This window comes from Enhydra lutris, unplaced genomic scaffold (genome assembly GCF_002288905.1).
Source record: "Enhydra lutris kenyoni isolate GAN:26980312 unplaced genomic scaffold, ASM228890v2 scaffoldscaffold40, whole genome shotgun sequence".
In the NCBI taxonomy this organism is placed as follows: Eukaryota; Metazoa; Chordata; class Mammalia; order Carnivora; family Mustelidae; genus Enhydra; species Enhydra lutris.
Genome location: NW_019154124.1, coordinates 16,454,776 through 16,470,285, shown reverse-complemented (window position 1 = coordinate 16,470,285; position 15,510 = coordinate 16,454,776). Strand labels below are relative to the sequence as shown.

Genomic DNA, 15,510 nt, shown 5'->3' with positions numbered 1-15,510 from the left:
AGTCCAATCACAACCTTCTTTGAAGGAGGGAGAAGGCTGCAAGAGGAGGAGACAAGAACCACACAATTAGCAGGCAGGCAAGGCAGGCGTGAACACCCTCTGTCTATCCCCTGCCCATGATGGGGGTTGCCAACTCTCCCAGTGACACGGTCTCAACAGGACACCTGCATGAACCTCAGGCCTCAGAGGTAACCTTCTAAGTAAAACAAAGAAAGTCAAACACAAAAAACAGGCTACATCAAGTATGTGAAGTAAAAAAAAAAAAAAAAAAGTGCTAACCGATTCAACTACAGTAAGAAAAGAACCATCCTCTCACTGCTCCACAGTGTGTCACTGTAAAGGCTTCCAAATAAACAACCACGTGGGCAAAAGAAACCAGAATCCGATAGTTCCAACATACATGTTTGTCTTTACAATTACCTTCCTTTCAATGTGACAGGCAACCAGTAGGAGCTACTGAGTCCTCATTTCAGACAAATCCTATTATTTATTTATTTATATTAGAAGATTTTATTTATTTGAGAGACAGAGAGAGAGCACAAGTAGGAAGAGCAGCAGGCAGAAGCAGGCTCTCCGAAGAGCAGGAAGCCCGATGTGGGGCTCGATTCCAGGATCTTGGGATCATGACCTGAGCAGAAGGCAGACCTTTAAGCCACTGAGCCACCCAGGTGCCCCTCCTATTTAAATGAGAACAGAGGACTAACATTTCTGGAAAACCTAATGTTTATTACTACACTCCCCTCACAACCTCCCCTTACTCCCTTTTCAACCTTTTACTTACTTCTAATTTCTCATTTATATTTAGGCCCACTCTTTCTAATACCTGAATGCATATTATCATGGGTTTCTTTCCTGAATTCTGCTAAAAATCTTCAATTACTCTACCTTTTCATGTGTTACAAAGAAAAAAGAAAAGGCTGTGAAAAATCTCCATTGTCACTGCATCACATGAGAAAGAAAGCATTATAAAATAGTTTAGGACCTAAAAAGAGAAAATCATTTTACTTATAATGAAAGTTATACCTAATAGCAATTATCAAATGCAATTTTGCCTAGAAATTATTTTTACAAAATCTGTATGTCACTAATCTTGACAAGATGCCCCTTCTTCTCACCTTTTAAATAATCTTCTCTAATCCAACACAGATACTTGTAGGATTCTGTCATCTTTTGTATTCCGGGAAAATTAAATAATTTTTCCTTTGGAATCAGCCTACTTTAAGTGGTTTTTTTTTTTTTTAACTTAAAAAAGAAACAGCCAAGTTAAAATACATAGTTTGGTGTGGGAAAAAAAAACAAAAAAACAAAAACCCTCGTAACGTATACACCTTCAATCTGCTCAATGAAATGCAATGGTTGAAAAAACTGTATCTACATATGCAGTCAAGGTTTTCTGACTTACCTGTGAAGAAAAATTTACTTTTGCTTTTCAACTGTAGGGTAAAAGACATTTGGACTTGTTTATAAAGTTCGGTGTCACGTTCTCCCAACAAGTATCCCTTTTGGGTCGGGGAGGGGGAGGAAAGGGCACGTGCCCCTTCAGGTATCTCTAGGCAGGGATGCTTGACTTTTATAAAAGATTCCCTGTTGTATTATGACCCAGTGCTAAAAGGCAGGCCTTTACCTTGCATTCTGCTCCTTTAACCCCATGTTACCTCATTTTTTAAAAATTTTTATTTATTTATTTGACAGACAGAGATCACAAGTAGGCAGAGAGGCAGGCAGAGAGGGGGCGGGGGGAAGCAGGCTCCCCGCTGAGCAGAGAGCCCGATGCGGGGCTCCATCTCAGGACCCTGAGATCATGACCTGGGCCAAAGACAGAGGCTTAATCCACTGAGCCAACCAGGCGCCCCTGTTACCTCATTTTTAAGTGCTGTAAAGAGCCAGCTTAAAGAAGGCAGAAGAGTATCAGAATCCCTCCCAGAAACACACTGTAATACCATGAGCAGTTCTACTTCACATGGAAGTAGGGGTTTTGGGGGGCGAGGGGGGCTCTTTTAAACCTACCTTTCTAAACCCTTCTCAGTCTGAGAAGAAAAAAAAAATTATGAGGGGGAAAAAAAAGCTTGAAATTTACTAACAAGGACATGAGTATTTAACAAAGGTGGAAACAGCAAAGCTGAGCAAAGGGCCTGTCTCTGCTTGACACTGCACAGCAGAAAAACCTTCAGTGACCAGCTGTGCACAAAGCTCGAGCGTGGCCCATCTCCAATAATAAACAAGGAGGGGGTTTTGAATCAAGGTGGTTTCCATTTAAGAAAAGCATTCAGTAATTTTTTTTTTCCCCTCATGATGGCCAAGCACACTAGAGGCAATAGTGCTAGGAAATGGCCCTGCCGTGAAGGGAGAGAACTCCCTCTCCACCAATACTGAGTAGGGGATTAGGCGTCAGCTAAAGCCACAGTGTTTCTGGAGAGGAAACCAAGAGGGAGACACCAGGTTATAAATGCTTTCTTCCCTGCTGAGTTCTGTGGTCACTTTATTGCTTTCGACATTTTTCCATACACGTTAAATTAACGTTAAATATACTGACTTACCCTCTACTTTCCCCTAATGATTATTTCAATATATTAATTCCAATTACAAGAGGAAGAACGTAGTGTGTTTAATTCCATGGCAACTATAATAACAGGGTTTAAAGATGCTTACGAAACAGGTTCTCATCTACCATCTCCCTCTTTTTACAACGCTCTACCCCACAAACACAAATTTCTACTCTTCTAATGATTGACCAAGCTTTTTATATACCAAGCATAAATTCAGATAAAATTGCCAAAATGAGTCCTTCCCTGAGGACAACAGCCCAACACAAATCTCAGGCTTTTCCTTAAAAAAAAAAAAAAAGCCATAAAAAGCAATCGCTTAGGAATACTGACCTTGCTGTTGTTCACTATCTGCTTCAGCTTTCGAAGAACCTGGTGCAACAGGAAGGGGTCGAGGTGGTCGGGGCTTTGGTGTGGGAGGCGAGATTCTTTTCCTTCCAATATATTCAACATAAGTTCCCGGAAAGTCCCCTCTTTCCCCCGTGGTTTCATTATAACCATTTAACCAGCCGATTTCTTCAGGCCTGGCTTCCTGTCCGTCACTGAATCCAAGAGCTACTAAGGACCCTTTATTCACAGTCAAGACATCACCCAAGTGCAAGTCAATATCTTCATCCCGTTCCTTTTTGTAATCATACAATGCTCGGTACTGGTAGCCCTCGGCACTCATGGTGACGAGTCTGGGACCATGCAACAGAGCAGTCCTGTTTCCTGCTGCAGTCTGGTCTTATGTTTCTGTGGAAAGCGAATTCAGAGTGTAATTTAAGATTCCTAATACGTGTCCAGCAGAGGACAAAGGACAACTCTCCAAAGGTTTAAGAGGAGAGGCGACTGGCTGTCCGGCTGTCCATCTGTCCTCCATCAATGGTGTGACTGGAGACAGGGTGCCACTTCCTCTGCGGCCCACAGTCCTCCCACTGGCTTCCTTTTCAGCAGCTCGTCAACACTTGGCCTCCAGGCTGATTCTCGCTGCGCGGCCCAATCCTTTCTGACACTCCTGTCTCACTGTCCATCTGGCGTCTGATTTGACTGTGTCACTCCACATGCGAGCTTCACCTAGCAGAGGAAAAACAAGACTTATGAATGAACATCACACTTTGCCATCTGTGTGAATTTGAATTTCTATTTCCATTCAACAAGTATTTAATCAATTTGGCATACACACTCGGGCCAGCGTGCTATTGCTCAACGTGATATATACAACAAGGTTAGTGAGACAGTCCCTGCCTTCCAAGAACATTAGGCAAGGGTGGGAGGTGTGCTGGCATGTGGCAATGTCTCTCAGATAAGAACGGGACACAAGGAACCGTAACACTAGGGAAAGTGCAGAAGACAGGCAGAGACGAAACGCTGCTGGGTTCTGGCGAGGGAGAAACCGCGTCTAACTGCAGGGATCTAAAGACACAATGGAATGCGTGGCATGAACTTAGGTACAGATGTGACTAAGCAAATGTCCTATTCTGGGAAGAGCTAGAACAGGCAGTCCAAAGCGTCTGAAGCCAAAGAGGGAACACTAGAACTGGATTAGAAAGACAGGGAGGGGTTATGTGACATGACACATGCCTGCACTGAGCTTGAGGTGGGGGGTACTCGAGAGCCACTGAAGACGTTTAGAGAAAGGGGAGCAACACCATGAGAGAGGGGCACTTGAAGAATCTTGGTCCAACTACGGTGAATGGGACGGATGGGTAAAAGGGATGAAGGGGGTAGGATGAAAGCTGAACTACCATGGTGTGGGAGAAAGGCCCCGAGCGTGTGAACCAAGGTGGCAGAAGGTAGGGAAGGGGAGGGACGAAGCAAGAGACACTGCAGAGAAAGCACGAGTGCGGTGGTGATGCTTGAATCAGAGTCAAGACGGAACAGGAGCTGAAGGCCAAACCGGAGTTAACTCCAGTGGGCTTTAGGGAATGCTGGGAATACAACTGCTAGTGTGGTGGGGCTCAGGGGCAAACCCAGCCTGTGATTCAAGAGAGGGAAGCCGCTCCAGATTTGATCAGCTGCAAATAAGGTGAGACTGAACTCAGTGGAATGGAGGAGCTCCCAGGGAAAAAAAAAATATCGGAGGTTAAAAAATGATCCGAAGCTCAAACACACTGGGGTTCACTGAAAGCAGCCTTTAAAGCAAAGTCAAGGTTTGGAGACAGGCTCTGTCGGTCTTACCTGGGAAACAACGGACAAGAGGATTTGGGTGGGAAAAGGTGATCCCTAAGACCAAATCCTGCAGGGGCCTCCAGCAGGGGGAAAGTGAGGCAAGGCTAGGTAACCCGGGGCTCTGCATCACCCTATCATCACTGACTTCTGAGAAACCAGCCTCCAGTCTAGAGACATCGAGGACAGTCCGAGAATTGAAGGAGTTAAGAGCCTGGAGAGGAAGTAGAAATGGTTGCCTGAGATTACCCTGGAAAGACAGCCTGGTGCAGGGGGAAACCAGCAGTGCAAGGTTTTGCTTTTCTTGTAACATAGTGGAAGCAGAGGAATTAAAGACTCTCTAGAGAGAAAGTCAGCACTTGGCCTGCCAACAGCACAGGGCGTTCATGTACACACTTTGCACTCCGGTCACTTCTCAGCCCTATCTTCATTATCAAAAGTAGAAGCAACTGAAAGGTTAAAGTTAACGCTGGCTGAGTAGCAAAGCAATAAACGAGCGCCATATTAACATCAGCGTGCTATATCAAAGAGAGCTCCGTAAGTTTTAATGCGGGGGCACTTGAGAAGTTCAGTATTACAGGAACTTGCCAGTGTGTGCATCTTAATATGCAAAATTTAATCACAGCTCACGATGCTGGTATTCAGAAGTGTCAAGTATTCAACTTTATGTGGTTAGAGACTCTTCGTGGTAGTACAGTAACACTCTTAGGAGAGTTAATATTAAAAGAAGCAAAAACAAACACTGGAAACCTTCGAGTAGTAAGAATACTAATTTGAGATAGTAGTCTTAACTTTGCATTTCAGTCGTCAGATTAAGAAAAAAAAAACTAAAGCAACTAGCACGGTATATTAGAAAAATAAACTGTATTATGTTTGAAGACCACCTCTCCGTTTGATGGATCCGGAATCAAATTAAGTATTCACAGCAGAAATTCACACAAAAATGTAGGACTAGCAAATCTCATTTTTAGTACTAATGTACTCTGTACAAATGAGACACAGAACTCTAAGGAACATGAAAATTTACATATCCCTAAATGCCTGGAAACCAGGCAACATGCCTAAGAATAATTTAATTCCTCCAAATCTGCCTTGAAATTTTTGTTAGCTTTTCCTGGCAATGTAGGTCTTTTTGGGGGGGGGAAATCCTCAACTAGTACATTGGATAGATCTTTCCACCAGCTGCTGCCTATGGCTTGTTCTATTTCAACAACCCAGTGGGCCAGTTTGGTGAGATTCTTAACAGAATGGGGAATATTATATTCACCCCCTTGTTTTCCCTTTCTCCCTCTCTCCCTGTCTGTCTCTCTTCATTACTCCCTTCCCTACACAGTCCTCAGCAACCACCGGGGCCCCTGGTCACAGCAGGCCTCTGCAGATATGCAATGGTCCTGAAGAGGAGACACCATACTAAGAGGCCCCATGACGGGTCAAGGTTTTACCAACCTGAAAACTATGCTTATGTTAGCCTGAGGCTAAATCTGTGCAAAGAGAAAAAGAACCCCAAGGAACCTGATGACTGAGAGTAGCAATCCCCAACCCAGGTGTCAAAGACCTCGATGTCTCTAAGAATTCCCAACCCTCACTGTTTTTAAAAGGAGAAACTTAACTTTCTGTGTGAGAAGAGCTGTGCAGAATTCTGGGTCTTCATCTGATTCAAAAACAAAACACAAAACAGAGCTCCTGGGGGCTCAGTAGGTTACGCCTCTGCCTTTGGCTCAGGTCATGATCTCAGGGTCCTGGGATCGAGCCCTGCACCAGGCTCTCTGCTCAGTAGGGAGCCTGCTTCCCCCTCTCTCTCTGCCTGCCTCTCTGCTACTTGTGATCTCTCTCTGCCACATAAATAAAATCTTTAATAAATAAAATAAAAACAAAACAAAAAAACCAAAATCAACAAAACCCTCATCTTCTGTGATGCTAGGATTATAAGAACACACCACATTCCTGTCTTCTGGGATTCCACAACATCAAGGCCAGGAAGACCAATCCATACAATTCAAGGTTGGCCAAAAGTTGGCGCCAGCTTAGCAGCTGGAGAGCAACGTCGTAAGAGAAGAGCGAGCACTGACTAGTCATCTGGGCGGCAACTGGACAGTGTCCTGTGGCCCAGTGCACGGCGGCCTTGGCCGGGGAGAAGGGGCGGGCACCTCGACCCCGACGCAGGCGGCATTCTTTCTCCTGACAGCCACACCCATTTCGAGGACTGTCACTGTCGTCATGGACATCACAGGCGTCCTCTAACACTTATTGGGAGCTGGATGTGTATTAACTCACTCAACCATTGCCACCTAATGTTCATTAGGAACTATGCGTGCATCAACATGGTCGCTCTTCTCCATAACCCCAAGGCAGCACTATCAATAGTCTCACTTTGCAGAGGAGGAAACTGAGGCACAGAGAATTGAGTACCTTGGCCATGGTAACACTCAGCAACTGGGAGCTGGAATCCCAGTTCACATTCTAGCCGTCTGGCTCCAGGGCCACGACTTTTGACAGCACTAGAACCTACTGCCCAAATTCAACCTGCTTTGCTGACCGAGGACAGCCCCGGTATGTCCACAGGGTGAATGATGCAGATTCTTTGCCGGCACATTCTGACCCCCTGAGATTAATCCCGAATGTCTGTTTTTTATTTACTCTCTGTGACAGTGGCCTCACTGATAGTGTTGGTGGCTCTTTTACAAACACACCTGACCACAAAAGCCACTACAACTTGGCAAGAGTTCCATCAAGTTCAGGACCCAGTATCTTGGACAATGCAAATTTTCTTGCAAAGAGACTTCAGTAAAATGCATCCTTGCCAAAGAAATCTATAGACTAGTGAATGAGAGAATACTGGACACAAACTTCTGGAAGGCTGCCCACTTCTGGAATCCTGCCCACTTCTGCTCTATGAGCTGAAGCTTCTGCCACCTGTATCCCTCTTGGCATCTATGCCCTCTATGAATATCCCAGGCCCCTGACTACACAATTTCTAACAACTCAGCTCCTCCTTAGGGGAATACATGGAACATTAATCCATAGTCACACAACTATCTTACCTAGACAACAACAAGTTCTTTTTTCTCTTACCCTCACATTCTCCCCAGGACTGCAGAAGACTCAGCAGCCTGAGACATTGGCAGCACCTCTGTCATATAAACCTCCTAGGATCAGTTTGGAGCTGGAACTGCCCACACATATATCAACAGGATATATGCCGCCGAGATTATAAGACTACGCCTCCGATCTCTCTGGCTACATTCACCAGTCCAGTGAACTATTTCCACCTAGCTCCAACACAACTGTTAACACAGTAAAGGTTTTATAGGTGGGTAATACCCACCCATCTATAATTTAATGTTTTCAAATAAGCCCTAGGTGCCAAGCTAGTGCATAAGTAAGTTACAGTAACAAAATATATAAAGGAATTTTATAAACAAGTAACTAACTTATTCTTACAAAATATTGCATGCAGCAGTTCGAAATTTCTTTGATGGTAATTACCGTGTTCCAGTCTTTCGACCCTTTTAAAGACTGCCCACCCGTCTGCAACACCACTAATCGATGTATATTTTCTCTCTTTGCTAGGATACTGCACAATTCCCATTTTGTTCTCCAAAATAAAATTGTGTCTGATGCCTGACAATCAGCAACCCATGACTTCTTAATGTAGAAAGGCCTGAATGCAAACTTTCAATTTAACCCTATAACCCACAGGTATTCTGGCAAAGAACCAAACAAAATTCTTTGAAAAGTCCTCTGACTGTGCTGACTTACTCATTCCCCTTTTACAAAGGACAAGGATTTAGCAAACGTGGTGAGGAGACAGGAGTATAGGGTATTTTTAAATCACTTGAAGTAAATCAGGATACGCCTATGATTCAATGAGCAGTTTGCCACTGGGTCCCAGCACACAGTGGGTCTTCACTTCGGCTGCAAAGGCAACGGAGGGTTCCTGGGCCCACAGCCCATACTTCCCTGCATTCCACCTCTCCATCCTCCCCGGGCTAGCTCTGAGTCTAGGGCAAGATCCCAACCTAAATTCACTGTCTTTTAAAGACAAATCATCATTTAAAAATTTCTTCACCTGTCCAATACAATGTCCTGGAAATCATAGAAATCAAAGTTAGAGCAAACTCAGATTAAGCCTAAAGTAAAAGTCATCAGATATCCTCAATCATTTTCAAACCAACCACAATGTCTTATGGGCTGTGAAGCTCAGGGCTGAGTCCATACTGTGGGCAAGCAGGCTGCCTAGGGCAAGACTCGTGGCTGCAGCCCTTCTTGGGCTGGAGGAGCAGTTGGGGTGGGCAGGACACAGGAAAAGCCTGGGTGAAACAACACGGAGGCAGGATTTTCCAGAAGGCAAAGTGATGACACAGAACTGGAACACTTCAGGAGGGCCAGAGAAGAGAGGCCCAGGTCCAGCTGGAGTCCTCACTGGAGGCCCAAAGAAAGATGCCAGTGCTCCTGCTGCAGGTCCGAGGGGCCTGAGAAACATACCCCACCAGCCAGGCAAGGCCGTAGGGGTTGACCGTTCCAGTTTCCTGCACCATCACAGGGAACAGGCCCATGGAAACGGCTGTGGAACTGAATGAGATGATCTGAACCTCCTCCTCCTGTGAAAATACAATGCGATTTTGCAAAAGTCTTAACGAGATTAGTATAAGCACTGAGCTTCGGACAAAGGCAGCTGTCCCCATCACTGTCTGGATTTTTAACCTTGGGCAAGTTACTCAGATCTCTCTGTGGCACAATTTTATCATCTGTGAGACAGCTACAGTGAGCAAACTTACACCTCCCGGGGTTACCATGAGAATTAAATGAAATTACATATATAAAGTGCTTACCTCCGTGCTTGATAATTAGAACTTAATATAATTAACACCACCATAGTGTTTACTATGCGCCAGGCACAGCTCTTAAGAGTTTTGCATAGAACTCGATGAACCCTCACAACCATCCTAGATACAATTACTAACCCTATTTTACAGATGAGAAAACAAGCACAGAAAAGTTAAAGGCTTTGCCTGATGTTACATAGCTAGTAAACCGCAGCTATGTTATTACTATTTATTATTATATATCCTATTTATTTATACTATTTATACTATTATTACTACCATTTATATGATCCTTACTTGAAACAGGAATATTTGCTAGGAGTTTTTGTTTGCACTGCTTCTAAAGGCTTGCGAACTCTTGTAAAGGAATCCTCAAGTTAGCCCAAAATAAAAATCTCTGCTGTCCCTTTAACTCCTTTTCAGAGTAAGCAGACACAAAAAGGCTGCTTGTGGACTTTGCCCACCTACTTCTCTCCCAGCCTGAGGGAAAGGGGTGGCTCTGGAGGTCCCAGGCAGAGGAGACAGGGGAGGGGCCAAAACTCCTCTATGGCAAGGTCTGGTGAAGGCTCTGCCCTCAAACAGGAAAAGAGTCCTTCATGGACTAAAAAGGTAGCTGAGTTCTGAGGCTTCAGCCCTAGGTCCTCTGGGGTCTGAGTCCAGGGTCTGGACCTCCGGGGTCCAGCCAGGAAGGAGAGGGGCAGCATGTCTGCCCAGACACCTGGCTCTATTAACTCACTCTTGCACACCGGGGGAGTCTTCTCACACTCTGGGACTCTCTGGGGTGATCCTGAACCTGAAAACTATTTTGACTACAGGAGCCTGTGGGTATGTATTTGATTTACTTTAAGGAAAACAATGCTGGAAAGATAAAATCTCCAAAGATGTTTTCATAGCAGGATTTTTTTTTTCCCAGCAAAAAACTACGCTATGCTCATTATACACTTGGTGGGGGGGGGGGTAAAAAAACCAACCAACATAAGCCAAACAGACACGTTTATGAGTAATTATGTAGTCTATTTTTCAGCTCATTTGGCATAATGCACATGAAATGGCCTTTAATCGCCATTTTTTAAGGCAAGTAATTCCAATAAGAGAGTTGGCAGAAGCATAGTAAGAAATCACATTAGGATGGAGATGGAGGAGTCAGAGAAAAAAGCAATACCATGAATATTTTAAAAATTACTTACAACCTAAGTTCTCTATTAAAAACAGTCACAGAATTTATACTGTGCCTTCTAAGGTATAAAAACTAAATTGATAAGCCATTCTTCCACTGGTAAGTAACCTCATTTTCTGAGAGCTTCACTAAGAGGCTCCATTCTCTTGAGTTCACTGATAAATTCCTGTTCCCTCCAAAACAGATCTGTGGGGAGCCCATCGTAATATGTAACGTACAGAAAGAAGCACTTCCCATTTTCTTCTGCACGGTATATGCCCCACAGGTGAGAGCCCAATGGCTCCCCACATAGGCAGCCATCATCTCAGCTCTTTATCATCTACCTGACCATAAAATCATTTTCTGCTCATTCACCATCTCTTTATTCAATAAAACACATTTCGGGAATCACAAAATGCAAACACAACAGAAGATGAACTGAAACTGTCCCTGTTTTAATGAGTAAGTGGACAATCTTTCAGAGTGGATGCCTTTTTAGAACCTGACCCATGAACCACCTAAGAAAAAAAGTAAATTCTGGACAACACATTACCTTAAAAATTACATGGCAATTAAGGAAAAATGTAATTAACACGTATGGTCACTTTTAACAACACAAGACCCGGGCAGGCAGTGTATGTTTGCATTTAAGATACAAAATCCTTCAAAAATCGGCTGAGGTGCAAGTGGCATTTCCAGAAGATAAACGCATATTACCAGCACCACCACCAACAACCAAAACATCTATAAACTATAATTTATTGTACCACTTCTGTTCCCCAAAACTAACTTTATTCACTGTGGGGATTTCCTGATCTTAATAAATATGAATTTCAAAAAACAGCTAAGAAAAGACAATATAATTAATTGAAGGGAAGGGAAGTGCTTTTTCACCCTATCAGCATCACACACGTGAAAGGACACAGTGATAACATCATTTTACAAAAGCAGATAAAACAGCAGATAGACACGTGTACACTAGAGTTCTGTTATGCAACTGACAAGAACAGGTCCCAAATCAGGACGGAAGTTAAAAAGCAAAAGCACCTCACACTTTGAAAGCCAATATGAGATAGACAGATCTTCCTCCCAATCACAAAAACCTATACACTGTTAGGAATAAAGTAGGACTATCTACTACCTACCTGCGACAGGAATGTAAAAGCTGAAGAGGCCAGCAGTGACATAACCCAACAATTCTGCAAGGCAGGTAGTCGCCTCCACTGACCTTTCCAGTTTAAAGCTTGATTCTGAACCAAACACATTTTCTCAAACTTTAGAGGGACACTGCCCACCCCCCAACAACTTTTAGGGTTTTTTCTTTGTAACAACTGAAACACTTGATTCCCAAAATTTAAGCAACTTCTGTTTCTAAGAAACTACCCTCTATTGATTTGAACTGTTTATTTCGAGGACAGTGTGAGCTATCAAAAACCTGTATTTGGGGGGGAGGGGGTTCCTTTTTGAAGATAAAAGCTGTTTGTGGTCTTCTCTGCAGAACTCACCAAATTCCCAATGATTTGCACCTTGAAGATCCATTACTCTTAACAGCGTGCCTCAGATATGAACCTGTCTTCTCCGATCTTTTCTAGCTAATACCTACCCATCTTTAGAGTTGCAAAACAAAACCCCGAGCTAATGAAACATTTAAATACAATTCAACATAAATGCCTGGGTCAATAAGCTCTGTGAATGTCCCGCCTAACAACTAAAACCTGAACCTCATTACACTGAAATGACAATCTTATGCTGCACTCAAAACCCGGAACTGCTTTACCCAGTCGTACTTCACACTGAATGACAAAGAGAAAAAGAACAGAACAGAAAAAGAAAAAAGGGGGAAAAAAAGTGTTGCTTCCACAGTCATAAAAGCCCCAAATAAAAAGTAAACTCATACTGGGCTACCAACCGTGCTGCAGCTCCACCAGGGATTAACGGTGGAACTGAGACCTTTTCGATATTAATAGCTCTCAGAGAAGCCTAAGAAATTCCCCAAATCCAGTTCACACGCGTTCTGCATTCAACATGTAACAGCCATTGCACTCACACCCTTCCAGTTCATGCTCAAATTCTGGTTACCGAAGTATGTATCTGTACAGGAGTGGCTAGCTTGAGCTTTTCAGTTCTCTTTGTCTTGTAATCTGCGCGGCAGTTTCTGCTCTTGGGAAGTGTTAGAGCCGTGGTTGCCAGACAATTCCCCACGATATTTTAGCTCGGGCTTGCCACACTCTTGCTCTCCCTAGCCGGCTCCATATTGCTGGGCAGGTCCCACCAGTCTCGACCCGCGATAAAGCTGGGTTTCCGGGCTGTTCGAGGACCCCATCAAATATGCCTCCAACAACCTGTCCAGGCCCAGCCCGCACTAGACGCCTTTAGGGCCCCAGCGACCAGCCTCCCCGAGGAGCACTTCCTCCACCCCGGAAGAGGAGGAAGGCAAACTTCGGAGGGCGGGGGCTCCCGGCGAGCTCCGGGGACCACCGCCGCCCCACCCGCTCGGAGGAACGGCCGGAGCAGCGACCCTGGTTGCAGCTGGAGGACGCGAGGGGAGACTCCGCTCCTTCCCGCTAACTCAAAGGCAACGGTACGGGCGCTCTCCTCCGGTGAAGGACCCCGGAAAACTGCAGCAAGGCGACACTAAGGACCCTCAGAAGTGTGCGGTAACCAAGGGGTGGGGACAAGCCCGAGATCGCCTGCAACTCGGGGGACGAACGAGTCCGGCGGCGTGCAGAGCCAGCTCGTTAGAGGACCGGGGAAACGGGAGCTCAAAAGCCGCCAGAGCACGCAGAACGCTGGCCGAGAACCGGCGATGCCGGCGGCTGGCCCGCTTTCCCCCGGCTCGGCTCTGCAGAAGCGGCTGCTGGTGACAGGAAGAGAACGGCGGCAGCCGCGCGCGCACGCACCGCCTCCCCCTCCCGGGCACACACACACCCGGACCCGCTGCCGCCGCCTACCTCCCCCGCCGGCCGGCTTCCTTCCTCTGCGGGGCCCAGGCTGCAGCGGCGGCTTCCGACGCGCCTCTGACCCGGCCCCGACCCGCCCGTCGTTCCCGATCCGAGCTCGGCGGCTCCAACCCGCTAGCCCGCCGCCCTCGTCGCGGCCGCCGCTTCCTCCAACTCCGCTCCAGCTGCTCGCGACTCCTCTCCGTCAGCCCGCAGCTCCAGCGCCCGGCCCCGGCCCCGGCCCCGGCCCCGCCTCCGGCCCGGCCCAGCGCGCCCCGCCCCCGAGCCCGAGCCAACCAGCGTGCACGTCTCCGCCCCTCCCCGCTGGCGCCGCGCCCTCCGCCGCTGCCACTCACTGTGCCGGCCTGCGAGCCGGGCGGCCGGAGGGGTGGAGCTCCGGCTCTGCGGACCCTTCCTGCGGCCGGGCTAGCCTTCCGCCCCCGGCCGCGGGGATGCCCCGGACAGCGGGACCGCGCGCTACCTCCGCGGTAGAGCGCTCTGGGTCTGTGCCTGCCCGCGGCATCGCCAGCTGCCGGTGTCTCCGAGACCAGAGACGGTGGGGCTGGGAGAGAGGTGGAGGGCGAGTTCAGACTTAGAGGCTGCGTCTCTAATCAGAGTGTCTGGAGACGAACTCCATCCAGCGTCTTTAGAGCCCCCAGCGCCCTAGCCGAGTGCCAGGAGCAGGGAGGACTCAGATTCCAGGGCTCTTCAAGGCGGGAAGGCCATGCAATTCCCAGCCTCTTCAGCACGGCCTAGGGAGTGGGCGGAAAAACCACGCCACCCGCGTGGCGCCCGGGGGTGAACGAAGGGTGAAAGGGTGAGCCGGAGGGGCTGGTGCCCGCAGGCTGCCGCGAGCTCCAGCAGCCTGGCACCGCTGCCACCAGGAGCCAGGCGGGCCCACGAAAAGGGAAGAGCGTTTAATGAGGAGGGCACACGCTGACTGATCCCTTCCAGCCTCTGCATCACCGAGCAGCGGACCATGGCCCCTCTCCTTGCTCAGGGTGTCGGCCGTGGAAGCTCTCGTAAATTATACTGTCCCATAAATTCGCTTCCAAATGCAGATTAGCCCACTAACAATCATTAATTACTAAGTTGCTCAAAAAAATCTGATGTTGGTTCAGACCTTCCAATGACGGGTAAGATGCACTGCGAGCAACTTGGGTTCTGTCTGCCCTTTACTATTAAGCCCCGTTAAGAGTCCGCTGTTTAGACCTCTGTTTCCAGATTCCTCTTTCAGCAGTTTCGAGATCCGCACCCACCCAGTCTGTTTGTCCTAGAGCACTTTCTTTAGCTCTCTCTCCCCATTTCCTTGCAAGGATATTCCTTTTTTTTTTTTTTTTAAACAAGCATTTAAACTTTTGTCAAACTCTGAATTTGGTGCTTTATTCCCATGGGTGTTGGAAGTAAAGAACACCCTGAAATGTCTGTCTTGAGTATCCTCAGAGACTAAAATCATTTTTAAAGGTGACTCACACTCTAACAGAAGAGTTAGTTCCACTTCAGGTATCAGGTATTGGCCTTTCTATTATTCCAACATGTCTCTTGAAATGGAGGCAGAGAGAGAGCTACCCACATGTTTAAGAATCCACTTAATCTGAAAGTTTACCCAAGCGAAGTCCTTTCCACCTACTCTGTGAAATGAAGGGCCTCATTTATTGTTTGCCTGAGCTTTATAACTGAAATGAGGTGTCTCATCCTGTGATAGAATTACTTTGACCCAATCCGATATGCTGAGCTGTAAGTGGTGTGATGTTTACAGTATTTCCTTAAGGCTTGGGTCTGAAGAAACCCCACCAGCCATCTCCTCCTTTTGTACGTGAGGAAATCCTGGAAAGGGACTTAGTATCATTAGGATGGGGTTCTATTCCCCCCAAACCTAAAACCGCATGAAATTTTTA

General features: G+C 46.6%; 1 protein-coding gene across 2 annotated transcripts in view; it reads right to left on the bottom strand.

The window, feature by feature from the left end:
* LOC111155224 (phosphoinositide-3-kinase regulatory subunit 1) overlaps window positions 1-13,683 on the bottom strand; it is an 86,018-nt gene extending 72,335 nt beyond the window's left edge. Inside the window, exons 1-2 of one of the 2 annotated variants that reach the window (XM_022515337.1) lie at window positions 13,625-13,683; window positions 2,877-3,599 (exon numbers count right to left, since the gene is read on the bottom strand). In XM_022515337.1, the coding sequence (XP_022371045.1) occupies window positions 2,877-3,213 (337 nt within the window). In that variant the 5' untranslated portion in view covers window positions 3,214-3,599; window positions 13,625-13,683. Of the gene's footprint in view, window positions 1-2,876; window positions 3,600-12,752; window positions 12,859-13,624 lie in introns of those variants that run through there. The other variant, XM_022515338.1, reaches the window with a different exon arrangement.
* Window positions 13,684-15,510: the final 1,827 nt, after the last annotated feature.